Source organism: Theropithecus gelada, chromosome 3, assembly GCF_003255815.1.
Source record: "Theropithecus gelada isolate Dixy chromosome 3, Tgel_1.0, whole genome shotgun sequence".
In the NCBI taxonomy this organism is placed as follows: Eukaryota; Metazoa; Chordata; class Mammalia; order Primates; family Cercopithecidae; genus Theropithecus; species Theropithecus gelada.
The window spans coordinates 96127941-96149921 of record NC_037670.1 but is presented as its reverse complement, the minus strand read 5'-3'; the positions used below and the strand labels follow the sequence as shown (position 1 = coordinate 96149921).

At 36.1% G+C, this 21981-nt stretch overlaps 1 protein-coding gene across 2 annotated transcripts in view; it reads right to left on the bottom strand.

Annotated features, from left to right (window-relative positions):
- ANKMY2 (ankyrin repeat and MYND domain containing 2) overlaps positions 1–21981 on the bottom strand; it is a 46799-nt gene that overhangs the window by 21324 nt on the left and 3494 nt on the right. For both annotated transcript variants that reach the window (XM_025378354.1, XM_025378355.1), the window contains exons 2-4: positions 16010–16074; positions 6780–6918; positions 4399–4497 (exon numbers count right to left, since the gene is read on the bottom strand). In XM_025378354.1, the coding sequence (XP_025234139.1) occupies positions 4399–4497; positions 6780–6918; positions 16010–16074 (303 nt within the window). The remainder of the gene's footprint in view (positions 1–4398; positions 4498–6779; positions 6919–16009; positions 16075–21981) is intronic.

Below are 21981 nucleotides of genomic sequence, written 5' to 3'. Positions count from 1 at the left end.
TGGTACTGTACAGTTTTGACCGGCCAATCACTTTACGGAAATACATGTGTGCACACGCGTGCACCCACACACACACGCGCGTGCACAATGTCAAGTAATATAAGGAGTAAAAATGAGGTCAAAGAAGAGGAATGCAACCACATATATCAGTAATTACATTAAATATACATAAGCTAAATACCTGTTAGGAGAGGGAAACTATCATTTTGGGTTATAAAACAGAACCCATCTATACATTTGTAAGTTATACTACTTAAATGAAATGATAAAGATTGAAAATAACAGATGAGCAAACAGCTTATTGACAAAAAAAGGAATTAGGAATAGTTGTAATATCAGTAAAAGTAGAACTAAAAGAATTCAACAAGAAAAAGAGTGAAATGATACAATGATAAAACCAATAGCAATATCAAATTAAAAGTGAAAAGCTAAAAATATTTTCATTAAAAACAGGAAAAAGACATGTCAATTATCACTATTACTTTTTCTAACTTTGAAGCCCAAAGCAAATTCAAATAGAAAACAAGATAAAATTTAATAGCTAGAAAATCCATTAAACTGTAATAAAAATAAGAAAAAAATACAGAAATCAATAACTTTTCTCTTTATTATCCATAACCAGCTGGAAGGGATTGAGTGTGGAGGTGGTAGTGCAAATTCTTACCATATGAACAGTAACCACAAATTACTAAGAAATAAATTTTGAAAGAAAGGATTGAGATGAAGGAACCTATTAAATATTATCGAAAGACCAAAAGTCAGTCCCCTCCCCTAAAAGAAACGTAAAGGCATACTGTGTAACTGGATGGAAAGTCCTAGCATCATACAAATGTTAATTCTCTGCAAATAATTATATAATCATTTAGTAAAAGATAATTTAACTTACCACAAAGGTGGTATTTCAATTCAGTAGGATAATGTTAGCTGGTGTAATAAATGGTACCATCACAATTAGCTATATATCTGGGGAGAAATGAACTCTAAACAAATTCTAGAGGTACCAAAAAAATCATAAAAAATAACTGAAGGATATTTAGGAGAATACTTATATAACTTCTGGTCAAGAGGCCCACTTTTAGCAAAACAAGAAACACAGAAGCTATAAAAGAAAAAATATGACCACTTAAAAGTAAATTTCCTGATGGGCACAGTGGTTCATGCCTGTAATCCTAGGACTTTGGGAAGGACCTGAGGTCAGGCGTTCGAGACCAGCCTGGCCAACATGGCGAAACCCCAGCTCTATGAAAAATACAAAAATTAGCTGGGTGTGGTGGCACATACCTATAGTCCCAGCTACATGGGAGGCTGAGGCAGGAGAATCGCTTGAACCCAGGAGGTGGAGGTTGCAGTGAGCCGAGATTACACCACTGCACTCCAGCCTGGGTGACAGAGTGAGACTCCATCTCAAAAAAAAAAAATAAATTAATTAAATAAATAAATAAATAAATTTCCTATGGCAAAGGTCTCCATAAAGTTAAAAAAGAAGAAGAAGAAAGAAGGAAGAAGAAGAAGAGGAGGAAGAGGAGGAGGAAGAGGAAAAGGAATAAAAAGAAGGAGGGGGAGGAGGAGGAGTAGGACTGGCATAAAATATTTGAAACACATTTGTTAGATAATGGATTTGTATGCATAAAGCTCCTCAAAGCAATAACAAAGGGCATCCCCCCACAAAAAAATGAAAAAATAGTATAAGTGGGTAATCCACAAAAGTGAAAATACAAACTACCAACAACAGAAGTGCTTAATTTCATGAATAATGAGGGGAAAGTACGTACCATCTTTTTAACTATCAGACTGGAAAAAATGAAAGAATGATAATACCCAGCTCTGGTGAGGACATTACTGTGAATTACTATGCCCTTTTGGAAAGGAATCTAGACTTACATTAAAATTAAAACTCTAGGCCGGGCATGGTGGCTATAATCCCAGCACTTTGGGAGGCCAAGGTAGGCAGATCACGAGGTCAGGAGTTCGAGACCAGCCTGACCACATGGTGAAACCCTGTCTCTACTAAAAATACAAAAAAAATTAGCTAGGTGTGGTGGCGCATGCCTGTAATTCCAGCTAGTTGGGAGGCTGAGGCAGGAGAATCACTTGAACCTGGGAGGCCGAGGTTGCAGTGAGCCGAGGTTGCGCCACCACACTCCAGCATGGGCGACAGGGCAAGACTCTGTCTCAAAAATAAATAAATAAGTAAATAAGTAAATAAATAAAAAAATAAAAAGTCTATATCCTCTGTCTCAGCAATTTTACTTCTAGGAAATACTTTAGAGATACTAAAGTTCTAACATGTAAAAAATATTCAAACACTAACTTATAAAAAATAGAAAATCAAGGATGATTATTACCTTATTTGTGGAAAAGTGGTTAAAAACCTGTAAAATTGGTCAATAAGGGAGAGCTTACTGAACTGTGGAACATCTGTATCATGGAATATCACGTAGCTGTTGAAGGAAATGAATTATGCCTACTGAGATGGGAGGAACTTCCATGATATATTACTAAGTGAAGAAAACAAGTTACAAGGAATATCTGCTGTGTGATGGATGGCATTTTAAAAAAATGACAAAAATCTTATGTATGTATGTACACATGTATACATACTGATCCACTTGAAGGAAACAAAAAGGGGAGAATGAGCTTTTTTAAAGGCTAATTATTTGGAAAATACAGTAACAACTGGAAGGGTGCAATGTAATTTTCTGTCTGTGAAATTAAATAGATTAAAAAGGAATGAAAACATTACTCTTATGTTAGGATAGGATTGCAAACAATTTTTACCGTAGTAAAAATTTTGTTAGTATTGTAGTGTTAAGAAAAAGAAAGGAGCATTGTATTAATGCCTGAAAGAAGAGACTCCTCCATTTCCAGACCTGTGATCTTGGGATAATTATTTTACCTCTATCTGAGCAATATTTTGTTACATTGTGGATATAAAGAAAACTTGTACAGTTAAATAGAACTTCAGAGATCACGTAATTCCCCTGCTTCTCTGCATCCAGATCAGAAAACTGAGGCCTATGGAGGTAAAGGAATTTGCCCATGATCCTATAACTAATCATCAGCACACATGAACTCAAGTTCAAGTCTCCAGATTCCTACTGTAGTGTTCTTTCCCCCTGCAGTGATACCCTCAAAATTAGCTTAGAACTGAGATGGGGGCAACTTGGGGCCTGTACGTATGGGAATTAAAATATTTCTCTGAAGCTTACACAAGGCCACACCTTTCTCAAGTCCTTCTGAAATTAAAATAAGGATATTTCTTCTAACACAAAAAGCTGTCATAAAGCAACTGAGTGTCTGGCTTAATCAATGGCAGCTTCTATTAGTAGTTTCAAGAAAATATTATAATAAAATTTAACATAATATTCAGTTACCATCCTCCATACCTAATTTCCACTGTATCTGAACTTGACTTCTCTCAAAACCTCCTTGAATGGGATAGATCCTCCTCTTCTAGGTATTTTTATGGAGCTCTGAAGTTCTACCTTGGAGTATATATTTTCGCACCATTTGTCATTCCTATTACCCTTTAAGTGCCATGAAAGTATGAACAGCCTGTCTTATCACTATAACCAAGACACCTACAGTGATGCTTGCTTTATAGGTTATGAACATTATTTGTTTAATGAATTATTAGTCCCTATAAGGCCACTTACTGCACTCCCAATAAATCAGACGTTGCTATCTTTGCTTTTCTCTCAGTGGAGTCTCTTCACCACCAATTCAATGGCGTCACAATACCAAAGAACAAGAATTCACTCCCACTCTTTCCTTATATTATGTCAAGTAATAGGATTAACACGCCAAGAATTATTGGGCACACAAAATAAATGTCTGTGGTTGATAAGAATGATAATAAAGTAGTTGTATATTATTATCAAGTACTCTTTCCTAAGAGTTACGTCATTGTTGTAATAATTATTAACAACACTAATACCATTTATTTAGTGTTACATGGAAAGCTCAAGTCTATCACCTCTTTTAATCCTCACAATAACCCAGTAACATTTTACCATGAGGAAAGTGAAGGTCAGAATTATTAAGTACTTTGCTATCACGTGGCACAGCCAAAATTTAACTTGAGATTACTGACTTCACTCTTCATATTCTTAAACAGTAGGGTTAGCTACTTTCATTAGAGACGTAAATATACATGTTATAAGCATTTGTGAGCAATTAAAATGGCCCCACTACTCTTTGTATTCCCAAAACTGGAAATTCGAAATAGCCGTTTTTCTCCAGAGTCACTAGGTATTTCATTAAGTTACAGTGGACTGTAAATACTTATGTTTTTTAAAGCAACATGATAATATTTCCACCAAGAGAAGCAAAGTGTTTTTTTTTTCCACAAGGGAAATTTTGGGTATAATCTAATGTAAAACTGCAGCAAAATCTCACCCACAAAGGCTGCCATCTGAGCTGCTGTTCTTCCCACAGAGTTGACAACATCTGTCTCAGCACCAGCTTCCAACATTACCCACGTGATGTCTTTATTACCTAGAGTTTTAAAGGGAATATATTTGTTAATGTTAAGGAGGACACAATTTAAACATCCCTTTTCTAAACTCTTTATACCTTTCTTCCCCCCAGTTCGTTTTAGGTTTCGGTCATATGGATATTTTCATTCTTTTAAAACATGAATCATAACTACAGTAAAGAATAAAATGCTATAGAACCTACTTGGAAATTAACCTTATTTTCTGGAAAACAAATCAAGCAATGCAAAAGCAGTATGGAATTGAATATTGCTTTTTTAAACAAAATGAAATATGTTTTCCTAGAGGTAACGCTTAGAATAAAATCAAAATACACATACAAAAACATTTTTAAAAAAGAGATAAAATGAATAGGGCTCCTCTTTAATATCAGCTAACCCATCCCATTCCTCACACTTACAGGCTCTGGAATAACTATTAACCACTGGGGTATCTATCTTTCTACACCTTTTTTCTATCTAAACATACACATGCTATTCTATTCACATTCTTCTACTAAAGTAGTCATTATGGGTATTTTGCTATTATGAACTATACTCAGTGAAAAGTATTTTCCATTCATTTTCACAAGTTTGAATTATTATTTGCTTAGGAACAGCTCCTGGGAAATATTGCCAGATCAAAGGTTATGCATATTTTGAATGCATTTTGCCAGGCTGCCATCCAGCAAGGTTGGACTGACATGCACTCCCCAAAATAGTGTAAAGAAGTTCCTGAGCATTATAGCTCTTTCTTAACATTTGCCAGTATAATAAGCTAAAAAATAAAATTTATTGTTCTAATTTGCATTTATTTGATTACTGTGCAAAATGTTTTATATTTTGATCAGCCAGTTGTATTTCTTTTGTTTTCCATCCAATTTTCTTTTTTTTTTTTTTGAGGCTGAGTCTCGCTCTGTTGCCCAGGCTGGAGTGCAGTGGTGCGGTCACGGCTCACTGCAAGCTCCGCCTCCCGGGTTCAGGCCATTCTCCTGCCTCAGTCTCTGGAGTAGCTGGGACTACAGGCGCCCGCCATGATGCCCAGCTAATTTTTTGTACTTTTAGTCGAGACGGGGTTTCACCGTGTTAGCCAGGAAGGTCTAGATCTCCTGACCTCGTGATCCGCCCGCCTCGGCCTCCCAAAGTGCTGGGATCACAGGCGTGAGCCACCATGCCCAGCCAAGTTTTCCATCCAATTTTCTACTGCAGTATTTTTCTTTTTATAATTGATTTATAATAACTTTTTTTTTTTTTTTTTTTGAGACAGAGTCTCACTCTGTCACCCAGGCTGGAGTGCCAGGGCATGATCTCGGTTCACTGCAACCTCTGCCTCCCAGGCTCAAAAATCCTCCTCCTCAGCCTCCTGAGTAGCTGGGACCACAGACGTGCACCACCGTGCCTGACTAATAGTTGTATTTTTGGTAGAGACAAGGTCTCACCATGTTGCCTAGGATGTTCTCGAACTCCTGGGCTCAAGCAATCGGCCTGCCTTGGCCTCCCAAAGTGCTGGGATTACAGGTGTGCGCCACTGTGCCCAGCTAAAAGAACTTCTTACATTTAACAATATAATCCTTTAAGGTATATAATAAATATTTTTAGTTTTTCATTTGTATTTTAACTCTATTTATGGTATATCCTACAAATGAAAATGTTAAATTTTTATCAATATTGTTCTTTTTGGATTCTGTGGTTTATACAGTGCTTAGAAATGCTTCTGGATTCCAGGATTATGAAAATATAGATTATTATCTTCAAAGTACAAGGATATTATATTACTTCTGTATTTTTCAAAGAGCTACACCAATTACAGATAACCCCGCTTAATTTTAGACAGTGTTTCTAAATTGTCCTTATTCAGCAAATAATAAACAATACAAATCCGATTAAGTTTCTAAATGGATCATCATATTTAGCACATAAGTGCCAGTGAGGCAAACAGATAGCTCTATCACAGCGACTGTTTGTTCAAGAGAACAAAGAAGTTTTCATATCACTTGAAAATATAAAGATATAGAATATCAAAGGCGGTAACTTGAAAGAAAAACAGATCCAGTTCCTCAATTCCATCAAAATGTTGTCCACATAAAGAATCAATTGATTTAAATAACAAAAGAAACAGATCACCAAATTAACTATATAATTTATTTCCTGCATTATAGCTTTTCAAAAACCAATTGCCATCATTCCTTTCCATAAAACTTGATCATAAAATTAATAAAATCAAAATGCATTTAATCTTCTAGTATATATGCACTTATAACAAGTTTGTATAGGTAACTAATATTTATAAATACTAAAACTTCACCAGAAAGTGCAGCAAACATGAGGGCTGTGTATCCATGTTCATGCTGATGGCAATTTACATCGGCTCCATGTCGCAGTAGTAATTTGCACATATCGAGTTTTCCTTTATATGCTGCATGCATTAGAGGAGTCATTCCATTCTTTAATAGAAAGAGGGAAAAAGTATTCATTTTACTGTTTTTTTTGTACCTATGAACAATTTCTGCAATTAGAAATATAAAACAAATATGAATTAAGTAAAATGATCTTTATAATATGTATTTGTATATTTACTTCCACATTTGGATCTTCCATAAACTTCTGAGGAAGAGATGGTTTTATTACTGGAGATGTTTTTACAGATTAGCAAACAGATTCAGAGAGGACTTGCTCAACCTCACATGACTAATAGTGGTGGGAGGGACTGAAACCCAAATTTTCCAAACATACTTACTTTCTCAGAAAGCAAATGAACAAACAGATACAAACACATTTTTTAAAAAGAAGAAAAATCTCAAACAGTGCCTCTCAAGAGGAAAGTTGAATAAAGTATGGCATATGCATAACATGGGATATTTAAATGAATGACTTCATCTGTATGTACAGAATGGAACATTTTTCACAAATTATTGTCAATAAGAAAAGGTGCAGGAAATGCATATTACAGTGGTATCATTTTTTAAAACCATGATTCCCTAAATCACACATATATTTTGATTATACATATGATTTGATTATATATGATTATATAAATATGGAGAAATGGTTGGTAGTATTTAGGCTACATTGTTTGGTCAAATCACACGTGTATTTTGATCATACATATGATTTGATTATATGTGATTGTACATATATGGAGAAATGGTTGGTAGTATTTACGCTAGGCTACACTGTTTGGTCTCCATATGCTTTGTGCATATTCAACGAAACATCCAACCTTTTATGTACTAGCTACTACTATTATTTGGTAGATTCATGGATGAGCTGTTACTGTGAGTGAATTTTCTCAGTAATGTAGGCGAAACGCTGTAAGTACCAAAACAGCAAAGTTGTTTTGGGTGAAAAGCTCTGTAAAACATATAATCCGTTACCTTAGTGAAGCTTAGAATGCTAACATAATGTGAATTATTCTTGATGCTTCCAAATTATTATTATGAACATAAGCCATCATCTTGTTAATGCAGTACACACTATGTTCAGAGGGCTGTGGAGACGAGAATGATAGAGAGGCTGGGACCTTTCATTGCAAAAAGAGAAAACTCCATGGAAGCAATGGACATTGCTTGAGAGTAAGAATGGAAAAAATATAAGCAGATGATAACTTTGAAGACTCCCTTAGCTAAGAGTCTCTACAGAGATGGAATGTTAGCATGCTGGGAGTGGGTGGGTGGGTATGGGTAAATCTCGTACAGAGGCAGCCAATGGAGTGCTTTAAGGGAGTAGGAATGGACTGCATGGCCTTTAGCTTTTCAATAAGGCAAAACCATATCGCGAGCATGACTTGGGTGATATCTCCTAAAGGATGATAGAATCTGTCCATAAGAAGCTAGCGTGTAGCCTGAGGGGTGGTAGGGGAAGGACACAGGACCATCAGAAAGGCCACCACAAAGAAGCAAACAGCTGTTTCTTTTGCAGATTTTAGGACCAGACTTCACCATGGAGTTAGTTTTTTCTGTTTATCCAGAACAGGTGGGCAGTCAATCACCCAGCAATCCAATCCTACAACAAGAGGTTATCTAGCTCTGAGAATGAATAATCCCCAGACTACAGACTGACCTATAGTTTAAAAAAACAAAACAAAACAAAACAAAACAAAACACAAAGCTTTCAACAGAATGTGATGATCTGCTTAAGAGCAAAAGAGATATGCAAAGCTTTTGAATCTCACATCACCAACTGTCTTTATTTTCTTGTGTTTGTGTTTTCACTGTCATCTGTGTTAATCAATTCTGCCCATTTACCTGTCTCCTACTACTCCCTTTCCTCTCATTTAAAAAAAAAATTTCCTGTCTCTTTTCTCTTTCTCACTTGTTGTTTTTTGTTCACCAGCTGTCACCTTAGCTGGAACTGGTTTTTAGAGCAACCCAATGAGAGAAGTTTCTTTCCAGAAAGGTAAATATCGGCCGGGCAAGGTGGCTCACACCTGTAATCCCAGCACTTTGGTAGGCAAAGGTGGGGGGATCACTTGAGGTCAGGAGTTCAAGACTAGCCTGGCCAACATGGTGAAACCCTGTCTCTACTAAAAATACAAACATTAGCCAGGTGTGGTGGTGGGCACCTGTAGTCCCAACTACTCAGGAAGCTGGAGAAGGAGGATCACTTGAACCGGGGAGTTGGAGGTTGCAGTGAGCCAAGATGGCACCACTGCACTCCAGCCTGGGTGACAGAGCGAGACTCTGTCTCCAAAAAAAAAAAAAGAAAAAAGAAAAGGTAAATATCCCAATCATATCATCTGCTGTGCAATCTCCGAACCTGCTCCTTTTGTCATGTTTATAATTCAGTATATGATTTTCCCATATCAAATTTCAGTGCTGTGGTAGATGGGCCTGGGTATTAAAAAAAAAAACAAAAAAAACAAAAAAAACTACTGATAAGTAACAAATTTACACTTATTTTTCAAAGAAGTGGATATCACATATACTTTCCTATCTTAGTTCAATTTTGTGTTATGAGAATTTAGAACAGTGCGAAGGAAAATTATAAATTTTGACTGCAATGATTACTATGCATTATCTTGGTTCTAGTACCATGTTGTTCATAAAAACTTTTCCATGGGCAAAGAAAAAAGAAGTAATATTAATAAATTTTGATGCTCCATAGAGATATAAACCCACCATGCTATAAATTTTCTATTTATTCTAGTGTTTTTATAGTATTTCAGTGTAAATATCCAGAAAAGGAAATAATTTGAAACAATACTGCTTATCTACCAGAAGTAGAAGAGAATATTCCTATGTTCAAAATACATGATGCAACTTAATTTAAAATGTTATATTACAGTTGTAAAGATGAAATAACTTAGCATCAGACAGAATATTAAAATAAATGTCCACCTCAAACTAGAAAGGTAGTGATAAGATTTCATAAAATGTTATCATACTGTAATTCATCAATTCTAAGATGCATCTCACTTTTATATTTAAAATCTCCAGAATTGTCACTTTACTAAAGTCTCACAAATTACCATCAGTTTCCACTCCCCTCATTTAAAAAATATCTAGATGGCTTTTTAATCGATGGCATCTCTGATTCAATGATATGCACGAGTAAAAATCCTCACATCCTTGTCATTTCCCAAAGATAACCTTGCAGGTAGTCTGCTTAACTGAACTGCATGAGAAACGAGCTTCTACAATTCTTTAGATACAATCACCTTAAATATAAAGTTCCTCTCCCATAATTCTTAAGTCAAAGAATTAATCAACATTAGGCTATTACACTGGAATTCTGTCATTAAATGCAGCATCCATTCAGCAAATATTTAATGAGTGCTTAATATATGTCAGGCACTGATCTATACATTGGAGGTAGCAATAAGCAAACTTCATGCCTCCCACAGTCTAAGTCCCTGGGACTTACAGTACAGGTGACTAGATGGATAGTGATACAAGTGCTAGAAGAAAATAACATTAAGTAAAGGGGAGCAGTGCCAGAGGGAAAGCGAAGACTATTATTTTAAAGAGGACATTCAAGGAATGTCCCTCTGAAAAGGTGGCACTTGAACAAAGCCCTGAAAGAAGTTAGGGAGGCTAGGAATGCAAATAACTACTGGAAGAATGCTCCAGGGAAAGGGAATGAAAGTGCAAAAAACTCTGTGCTGTGTTCAAGGATGATCACAGAGGCCAAGTCTGTCTGCAGCCCACTCAATCTTCAGGAACACGCAGGAAGTTTCTTGTCTTGATTCTGGTACTTCTATTTGAATATTAAGTATGATGCTAAAGTTTGTGGAAGGTTTCTGCAAACCTTCTATTGGGTTACAGAAGAGTCATTCTATCCTAATTTGTTAGTTTATACCATCAAAGGTTATTATATCTTATAATATACATTTTAGCATCTGTTGAGATGATCCTATTTGTTTCTGTTCTATTCTGTAATATAGTGAATTACACTGAAAGGTTTTCTAAAACTGAACTATCGTAACATTCTTGGAAAAACCTTACTTGGCTATCATGTCTTATAATCCTTTTAATAGATGGCTGCATCAACCTGCTAACATTTTTAGAATTTTTGCCTCTGTATTTATAAAGTGACCCGGGTCCATAGTTTTGTGGAACTTCTTACTATTTGGCATCAGCATTATGCTAGCCTTATCAAATAAATGAATATCTTCTCATCTTTTTCTAAACTAATGGTATAATTAGTGTAAAATGAGAATTAACAGGTCCTTAGAGTTTGGTAAAGCTTACTCTGGTTTGCAGCTTTTGAAGGCGGTAGGAGATTTAAAAATATTTATACAAATTTTCCTCAATTATTGATTATTCCAGTTTTTCTACCTTTTTTTTTTTTTTTAAGACAGTCTCACTCTGTCACTCAGGCTGGAGTGCAATAGTGCGATCTCAGCGCACTGCAACCTCCGCCTCCGGGGTTCAAGCAATTCTCCTGCCTCAGCCTCCCAAGTAGTTAGGAGTACAGGCGCCCGCCACTACGCCTAGCCAATTTTTGTATTTTTAGTAGAGAAGGGGTTTCACCGTATTGGCCAGGCTGGTCTCCAACTCCTGACCTCAGGTGATCCACCCACCTCGGCCTCCCAAAGTGCTGGGATTATAGGCGTGAGCCACTGCGCGGGGCCCAGTTTTTCTACTTCTGTATGAGATGAATATATCCATTTTAATTTTCTACAAAGATCATATGGGTTTCCAAATGTGTTGGCTTAATAAAAAAGTTATGACAATCTTCTTTATAATTGTAGTTATGTTTTTCTTTCTCCCTCCCTCCCTCCTTCCCTTTCTCATTTCCTTCCACCCATCTTTCCTTCCTTCCTCTCTCCCTCCCTTTCTCCTTTCCTTCCTTCCTCCTTACTGTTTATACATATTGTTTTCTTTCTTGTACTTCCCAAGCTGTATCTATATTTCGGTTTTAAGTTGATAATTTTTACTATTTTTTATTTCCCGTTTTATTGAGATACAATTCATACAGAATACAATTTACTCAATTAATTTGTACAAATAAATGGGTTTAATATACTCACAGAGTTGTGCAGCCATCACCACAATCAATTTTTGAATATTTTCATAATCCCTGAAAGAAACTCCATACCCATTAGCAGTCATTTCCCACTTCACCCCACTCCCTTACTCAGCCCTAGTCATCCACTAATTTACTTTCTGTCCCTATGAATTTGCCTATTTTTGGTATTTTGTATAAATGGAACCCTAAAATATGCAGTCTTTTGTGAGTGACTTCTTTCACTTAGCATTAATATTTTCAAGGTTCAAGCACATTGTAGCAAATATCAGCATTTCTTTCATCTTTGTAACTGAATAATACCCATTGTAGGATTATACTACATTTTGTTGATGTATTCATCAGTTGAACATTTGGGTTGTATCTACCTTTGGCTATTATGAATAATGTTGTTATAAACATGCATTTGCATATGCAAAATTTTGTGTGGATATATGTTTTCATTTCTCTTAAGTATGTATGTGGGATTTCTGGGTCATATGGTAACTCCATGTTTAATCATGTGAGGAACTTAGAGACTATTTTCCAAAGTGGCTACACAATTTTACATTCCCACCAGCAATGTATGAGGGCTCCAATTTCTTTACATCCTCGCTAATACCTGCTATCCCACCTTTTTGATTATAGCTATCCTGGTGGATATGAAGTGGTATTTCACTGTACTTTTTATTTGCATTTCCCTGATGGTTAATGATGTTGAGCCTCTTTTCATTATGTATTGATCATTTATATATCTTCTTTGGAGCAATATCTATCTAGATCCTTGGCTCATTTTTTAATTGAGTTATATATTGTTTTATTATTGAGTTGTAGAAGTTCTTAATATTTTCTAGTTACAAGTCCCTTATCAGATACAATTTGTAAAATTTTTGTCCCATTTTATAGATTGTCTTTTCGCTTTCTCGGTGATATGCTTTGAAACACAATAGTTTTTAATTTTGATTATTTCCAGTTTATCTATTTTTATATTGTTGCTTATGTTTATTTGCTTTACAATTTATTTCTGTTTTTTTCTAAATCATTTCTATTTTTCTTAGTATACTTACTTTTTAAATAATTTCATGAATTGAAAGCTCAGAACACCACGAAGATTACAAGTGCAATGATAAACACTACAAAATTTCTTTTTAGTATCACTTTGGCCAGCAAACAAAGCTTTTGATAAATGTTGTATTTTCAGGTGTAAACAGTCGGCAATTTTTATTTCTTTATCTTCATTAACCTAAGAATTATTTTGAGTCAAAAATACAAATTCCAAGATATGTGCTTCATTATTTGGATTATATTTTTGTTTCTTTTCAAATGTATTATAGTACATTTAGCAAAGCTGTCTGAAATAAGCTACAATTTCCTTTATAAAATAGTATAATACATGGATTAATTTTTATCAATGTTACATGTAAAGAAGAAGATATACTATTTTTTTCTGCTAATATACAGTCCACGTACTGTTAATTGGGTTATCCAAATTTTCTACATCCTACGTTACTTTTTTTCTACTTAATCTGTTAGTTTCTAAAAGGTGCTATTGCGGTCTTACAGATTTCTTCTTGGAGCACCATCATTTTTTTCTTTATGAACCTCAATGCTTACAGTTGATAAGTTTATAAGAAAAGGTTTAAGGCTTTTATGTTCTTGGTGGATGATTAATTTAACATATAAGACAGAATGTCCATATAATTATTTTTTGCTTTAAACTTTATTTTGTCTGATATTAATTTTGCTACCCATGTGTGGGTAAAGAGTTAACAGAACCCCTTTCCCTTCTGCATGAGAAATTGAAGTTCAATGAACTTTTTAGCACTAGACTGTGCTATATAATATAGTCGCCACTAGCCACATATGGCTATTAAAATTTAACTTCTAATTAATTAAAATTAAACAAAATTAGAAACTGGTACTTCTAGCCAAGATTAGTAACGAAAACCAGAGTTATCGTCTTCCCAGAGTAACAGAAAAACAGATGAAGTAACAATTTGCAAGACACTGTCGGTTAGGCAATAAAACACGTGATCCCTGAGAAAGGGAGAGCAACTGAATTGGCTCCTACAATTGCCTAGCTTATCACCTTAAGAGGGTTTCTAGGTTACAGTATATGGAGAGGTCAGCCAGACTGAGCCTGGCAGACTGCATTGAGGCAATGGAGTTGAGCATCCAGGGTCACCAAGTTGACTTAAGTTCCCAGGAAGAGTAAAAGAGAGAAGAGAGCTGCACAGAAAGAGAATTCTAAAGATCTGCAGAGGGTTTCTTCAGAGTGTTTGGCTGGAGTACTGATCAACACATGCATATGTGGAAACTACGCAAGCCTGGGCAAAGAACTAGCTGACAGCATTACAAGGAACAGCATCCAGAGCTCACACAGGGCCAGGAAGAGTGCCTGTTCGACCAGCCAGGCTGAAAAACCTCGAGCATCTGAGAACATTGCATAGAGGACAAGGAAGTACCTTAGTTCAACACCAGGAAAAAAATCCTTCACTGAGCATTTTGCTAGTTCCACCTAACAAACATGAAAAACTAGAACTGAAATAATCCAACTGCTTCCGAGTAACTTAACTGTGTTCATGAAAAAAAGCTCAGGAGTATTTATCAAAATACAGAATCATACAGCACCCAATAAGGTAAAATTTACAATGTCTAGCACCCAATAAAAAACAATCGAACATGGAAAGAATAAAAACATACAACCCATAAAGAGGAGATAAATCATTCAAAAGAAATAAAAACATATGTCCATCCCAACATTTGTATATAAATGTTCATAGAAGCTTTACAGTAATAGTCCCCAAACGGGAAACATCCCAAAACTCTATCAGCCTTGAATGGATAAAAAGACTATGGTATACACATACAATAAAAAAAATTACTCAGCAAGAAAAAGGAATAAGATATGCTACAGCACAGGTGAATCTCTATGCTAAATAAAAGATGCTAGATTAAAAAAAGAGTACCTATTGTGTGATTTCATTCATACGAAATTCTTGGAAATGCAAACTAATATATTGTGACTAAAAGCAAATTAATGCTTTCTGCAGGAGTGGGTGGGGAAGGGCAGGAAGGAGAGATTACAAAGGGGTATGAGGAAACCTTTGAGGTGATGGATATCTTCATTATCTTGATTATAGTGATGGTTTTACAGGTATATACATATGTCAAAGCTTAACAAATTTTGTACCTTAAATATGTATAGCTTATTGTATATTAATTATACCTCCATAAAGCTGCTAATAACTGAAAGACATGAAGGAATCTAAATATCCAGTTCCTCAGTCAAACTTTCCTTATTTGAAGTGTTTAATGGTCACACATGGCCAATGGCTACTGTAATGCTCAGATGTTACCATCATTTCCAAAACTTATTTTAGAAGCCACTATCCTAGGAAATTGAGTTTACATTCACTTAACTTTACCTAGAAGTGAAGTTGCTGGATCAAATAATATACTCAGTTAAAATTGATACATATTCCAAAAGTTTCTACAGAATAGTACATCAATTTACACTTAACCATTAGCATTTAAAAGTCCATTTTTCCCCATGCTTGACAAGAAATAATATGATTTTGACTTTATTTGCACTTATTTAGTCTTATTTTATAAGACTAAACTATTTTTACATGCTTATTTGTCTTTTGTGACCTATTTGTTTACATTTAGTTTAGGAATTATTAGGATAATATGAGCAAAAATGCTAGAAAAAAAAACTTGTATTAACAAATTTGAAGGCTGGGTGCAGCAGCTCATGCCTGTAATCCCAGCACTTTGGGAGGCCAAGGTAGGAGGATCATGAGGTCAGTGTTTGAGGCCAGCCAGGTCAACATAGTGAAACCCTATCTCTACTAAAAATACAAAAATTAGCTGGGAGTGGTGGTGGGTGCCTGTAATCCCAGCTACTCGGGCGGCTGAGGCAGGAGAATCACTTGAAAGCGGAAGGCGGAGGTTGCAGTGAGCCGAGATTGTGCCACTGCACTCCAGCCTGGGCGAAAGAGCAAAAGTCCATCTCAAAAAAAAAAATTGATATATTATTTCTTCTTTTAGGAAGTAAAATCCTTTATTAAACTTCCAAAATCTTACCTCATCCAAACAGTTGACACGAACATTCTTGCTGGATAATAATGTTCCAGCTTCTTGGACAGTACCTTGAAAAAAAAAAAAAAAGAAAAGTAAGGTTATTTATCACTAGAATAAGAGAAAAATCTAACATCAAGGAAATAAACTTTAAGGAGTTACCTGTAAAAGTAAGTCTAGTCAGTGTAGTTGCTAAGAAATGAAACATCCAATCACAAACTATTTATTTTACAAATTAATTGTCCAGTAGAATAGATTTACAGAAACTAAAAATAGCTTCATCTTGTTTTTATTTTCACTGACCTTAAAGTATATTACATTGGCCACATTTTCCTTTTGGCAGTAATACAATAAGCACAAAGCATAAGATTTAATACTGAAAAAAATCTTAAAGGGCATCTAATCCAAATCACCATCTGAAGCTTAAATTCCAGTCAATGTAATACTTGGAATTCAAAATGCAGTCAGTATTTATATAATTTGTCAGCACCACATCTGGTGAATTGATGGCATATTTATAATAGAATGCTTGGTTTGGAAATACTTAGGTGAAACATATCTTTAATGTCTTGTACTATATAAAAGTGCTCTGTGATCAGTACTCACCACCCCGAAAGTCAACTAATGTAAACCTGAAGGTCACTCCTCTGTAAATTTGGAAAGAAGCTATAATTGGGCCACAGTTGTCAGGTTTTTCCAGTCTTCTACAAGGCATAATGACAGAAGCATACTTGCAGGAGAGAATGTTGCTATTATCATTAGCACAAGTCAGCCACACATTTTGCCAAGAAATTTCTGATTTACTGGGAAGAGAACAATGAAATTGAATGTGCTGAGGGAGAAAGGCTAAGATAAGCCTCCCCTATAAAAGAATATAAAAGAATAGGTAAATCTCCCAACCAGGTTATTTCCTCTCTTTAAATTTAGACTTGTAGTGTGAGAATGTGCTAAACTCTGCTAGCCTTCTAGAGTTAAAGATGAAATGCAAAGTAAAGATGAGCATGCTTCTTTCTCTCTGACCCACTTCTTAAGCAAGTCACCCGAGTTCCCCTCACCAACAGAGGAGAAACAGAAATGTCTCCTAGATAGACAGAGAAATAGCTCTGTTGGGAAAACGTCAAGTGAATGATCTACATGTCCCTGGAGTATGATGGCAGCTATTTTTTTTTATATATATATATAAATAGTGCATTTTTCTGACCCTGTATTCCATCTGAAAGCAGTTAGTATCACTGGCTGAATGGCTATGAGAGGGCCAAGCTCTTGTGTGTGTGAGCATGCAAGCCAGTTCTGCATGAAACCGTATTCATACCTGTGGCTTCTCATCAGAGACTTTCTCAAAAATCTTTATAGAAGAATAAAAGCAGAGCAAAAAACCCTGCACCCCACTTTCTCTTGAGGAAGATGCTTCATCCAAATCCCATTCTCCACGGAGAACCAAAGTTATTTTCTATCTTTTTCTATCTGCCCAGGAGATGTTTTTGCAAGAAAAGGAGAATACTACAGGGATTATGAGCATGTCAAAGCCTACTACATGTGAAGAGTAGAATGGGGATTAAGACCATAAACATTTGGTTCTCATTAGAGAACAGGATGATAATTCTCTAAGATGTTTGCCCAACAGCCAACAATCTAAGTTAATATACTCTGTAAGGGAACAATACATTTTAAAGATGATGTATATATAATGGAAAACAAACTGTTCTCTCCTGCTAAACTCTCATTCAATAGTCTCAATCCTTCACTTCTGACACCAGATATATGGGGGTTTCCCCCATATACACAAAGCAATTCTCCACTGGACACCAATGGGTATCCTATAATTTAACTCATTTCTAACACTGTTTACCTGAAGTTAGAGTCACAACTAATAGGTAAAGGGCTCAGTCTACAAGACTGTCCCCACTTCAGATGCCAATCATAAGCCTCTGTACTTCTGACTGGCTATAAGTCAGGGTTCCCATGATCCCCTCCTCATGTTCCATAATTTGCTAGGACAGCTCACAGAACTCAGGGAAACACTACTTACATTTACCCATCAATTGCAAATAATATTACAAAGGAAAAAGATGAACAGCCAGATAGAAGAGGGACAAAGAGCAAGGTATGTGGCACGGGGCACAGAGATTCCACGCTCTTTCCAGGCACCCATTCTTCCAAGAACTTCCATGAGTTCAGCAATCTGGAAGCTCTCAGCAACTGGTAGTTCAATAATATTTATGCAAGCTTGATCACATAGGCGTGACCTATTATTAAGTCAGTCTTCAACTCCTCTCCCTTTCCTAAAGATGGGGGGAGGGGTGGAGTTGAAAATTTCAACCTTCTAATCATGGCTTGAACTTTCTCATGACCAGCCCCCATCCTGAAGCTATCCAACAGTCACCTCATTAGAACAAAACACATTTCTAACGCCCAGGAAATTCCAAGGGATTAGAAACTCTGTGTCAGGTAGCAGGTTCAAAGACCAAATATTAGAACAATAGATGCACCCAGCACCCCTATTACTCAGGAGATTATATGGGTTTTAGGAGCTCTGTGTTAGGAGCCAGGGGCAGAGACCAAATAGATATTTCTTATTATATCACACACGTACACACATCCACAATCACACATGCACCACTCAACAGGTTAAGGTTAGCCTTTTGAAATGCAGGGACTGGAATGAGAAAAATAATCTGAAACAGATTGGGCTTCTAGAGAATAAAAATAGATTTGGAACATGAATGAGCAAAACACTCCAAGAGGAAAGACTGTGTTGATTTCCAGTTTGGTGTTCACAATGTAATGACATTGGTCGGAAATTATAGAAGGTCCAGAATAGCATAGAAATGTGAAACACATGGCTCACACAGAAGGATTTTTACTTTATGTCATTCCTACTGTCCATAGTAGACTTAAATAATATTTTACAAGTAAGTGTAAAAGATTAATTGCTTTATTCTGGGAAATAAATGTGTTAAATCTGATTTAACAAACTACTGGGAGTGGAAGATAGAGTACCATAAGAAGGGATGTGCAAGGAGCCAACATTTACCTTCATTGGAGATAAGAAACAACAGACCTAAACTAATGAAAGTAATAATTAGTGATTTATTTCACTTTAGAGAATTTCTCCAACTGCTCAAACCAAAGAAGAAAATACAGCATAACCTGCCTCATTAGGGTGGAATTGATCACTTTATCTGGATGAACAAGCATTTTAGGAGAGAAGAGATTACGTACATAATATTCTCCCAGCATGGACAACATAGTGAGACCCCATTTCTACAAAAAAATTTCTAAAAAATTAGCCAGGTGTGGTGGCATGCACCTGTAGTCCCAGCTACTCAGGAGGCTGAGGTGGGAGGATTACTTGAGCCCAGGAGGTCGAGGCTGCAGTGAGCTATGATCATGCCACTGTAATCCAGCCTAGGCAACAAAGTGAGACCCTGTCTCAAAAAAGAATATTCTTAGTGTTACTGCTCTCTCTTCTACTACATTATAGCTTTTTCAGGAATACTATAAAATGGAACAAGACCTGCAAAACTTGGTCAGGCGTGGTGGCTCATGCCTGTAATCCCAGCACTTTGGGAGCCAAGGCAGGTGGATCACCTGAGGTCAGGAGTTCGAGAACAGCCTGGCAAACATGGTGAAACCCCATGTCTACTAAAAAAAAAAAAAATACAAAAATTAGCTGGGCGTAGTGGCACGTGCTTGTAGTCCCAGCTACTCAGGAGGGTGAGACAGGAGAATTGCTTGAACCCAGGAGGTGGAGGTTGCAGTGAGTCAAGATCACGCCACTGCACTCCAGCCTGGGTGACAAGAGCGAGACTCTGTCTCAAAAAAATAAGTAAGTAAATAAATAAAAAGACCTGTAAAACTCTGTTTCCTTACCTACAAAATAAAGATAATAATATCCATCCCACAGTTATCTGAGGGATAACAGTGGAGCACATATAAGCCTTTATTAGATCTTTTTATTTTGTATTCAGAGCAGCACAATATAATTCATTGTGACATTTCTAATATCTAGATCGGGAACACGGGTTTCTACCAAAGACAAGCAGATGTAGCCAAAACAAACAGAACAGGAGAAACAAACATTCTATTTTCGGCAATTCATCACACAGCCATGAGATTCAAACACGTATAGATTTCAATCATTATTCATTATTATTATTTTAATTTTTTATAGATACAGGGCCTTACTCCATCGCCCAAGCTGGAGTGCAGTGGCATGATCACAGCTCACTGCAGTCTTGAATTCCTGGGTTCAAGCAATCCTCCTTCCTCAACCACTTGAGTAGCTAGGACTACAGGTGCATGCCACCACACCCAGCTAATTTTTACATTTTTTTATAACAGTGGGTCTCACTATGTTGAGACTCAGGCTGGTTGCAAACTCGTGGGTCCAAGTGATCCTCCTGCCTCTGCCTCCCAAAGTGCAGAGGGGTCACTCTACAGGCATGAGCCACTGTGCCCAGCTGGACAGCAATCATTATTTATTGGAATCCATGAAAACGGATATTTTATGGAATATATAATCGAGGTAAGGATTTAGAAATCTATTTGGCTTTGTTAGTTGTTAGAGTGTTTATGTATAAGTAAAATCATATAAAAATGTTTAAAGTGCCTTAATTTTAAAACAAGAACATATGGATATAGATTTTGATATAATCATAGATATAAAGCTGTAAATATATTTTAAAAGTGAAACTCCATCTCTACTAAAAATACAAAAATTAGCCGGGCGTGGTGGCACACACCTGTAATCCCAGCTACTCAGTAGGCTGAGGTAGGAGAATTGCTTGAACCTGGGAGATGGAGGTTGCAGTGAGCCGAGAGTGCACCACTGTACTCCAGCCTGGGTGACAGAGTGAGACTCCGTGACACACACACACACACACACACACACACACACACACACACAAAGTGGAGACCTCTAAGTATAACATGCATTTTGAAATCGTGAATTTGTGTGATGTTTCTAAAAGGTCTCCTACTCATACCTATTTTTAGACTTTGTAACAAAATGATCTTAAATTAGTATTACGGAGCACTGTATAAAATTGAGAGTAGCTAAAAGAGCTGTTGTTGTGAAAATGAACATAATGAAGATAATGAAGCCCATATAGGCTGCATAACCTGTTCAGTCATCCAACGAATGGTAACCATATATTTTAAGTTAATTTTTTTCTCTGAAAGCTGTATTATAATTGGTTATAAGCAGACTCGAATGTTTCTCAACCATAACGACACTAGAAGCATTATTAATGACACAGGACCTTAGAATAGGATCTTATTTCAATAGTCCCAAATTGGAAACAACAATTGGGCATCAATGTGAATGGATGCACAAATAGTAGTATATCCTTCCAGTGGGAATGAAAGAAGAAAATAATCTACGTACTATTGATATACACAATAAATACGAACCCGAAAATCATACTGTTGAATGAAAGAAGCCAGCCCCCCTCAAAAAAGGATACTTATTGTATGATTTCACCAATATAAAACTGTAGAATAGAGAAATCTAATCAACAGAGGCAGAGATCTGTTAGTGGTTGCCTGCAGATAGGGGTGAAGGTAGTGACAAATCACAAAGAGGCATAAGGCCTTTTTAGGGGGTGATGAAGATGTTCATTGTGTTGATCTTAGTGATGGTTTCACAGATGTATATTTAAATCAAAACTGATAAAAAAAAAGTGTGTACCTGTAATATGTGCAATTTATTGTATCTCAATAAAGTTGGTAAGAAAAAGCCTTATTATCCAAACCTGTTTCATAGCTCCTTTACACAGATAAGAAAAAAAAAAAAAAAATAGGAAGTATAATACTTTCTTGTTAGCAACAGTGAGCCCAGGAATTTCAGGTACTAAATAAGAGAAGTAATGGGAAAATTATCTAGCTCATAGCCTTAAAAAAGGTTTAATTTATTTCATAATAGTGCTTGCTTGGAGATTAATGAAAAAGGTATCAAAGCTTAGAAGAATGGGTCA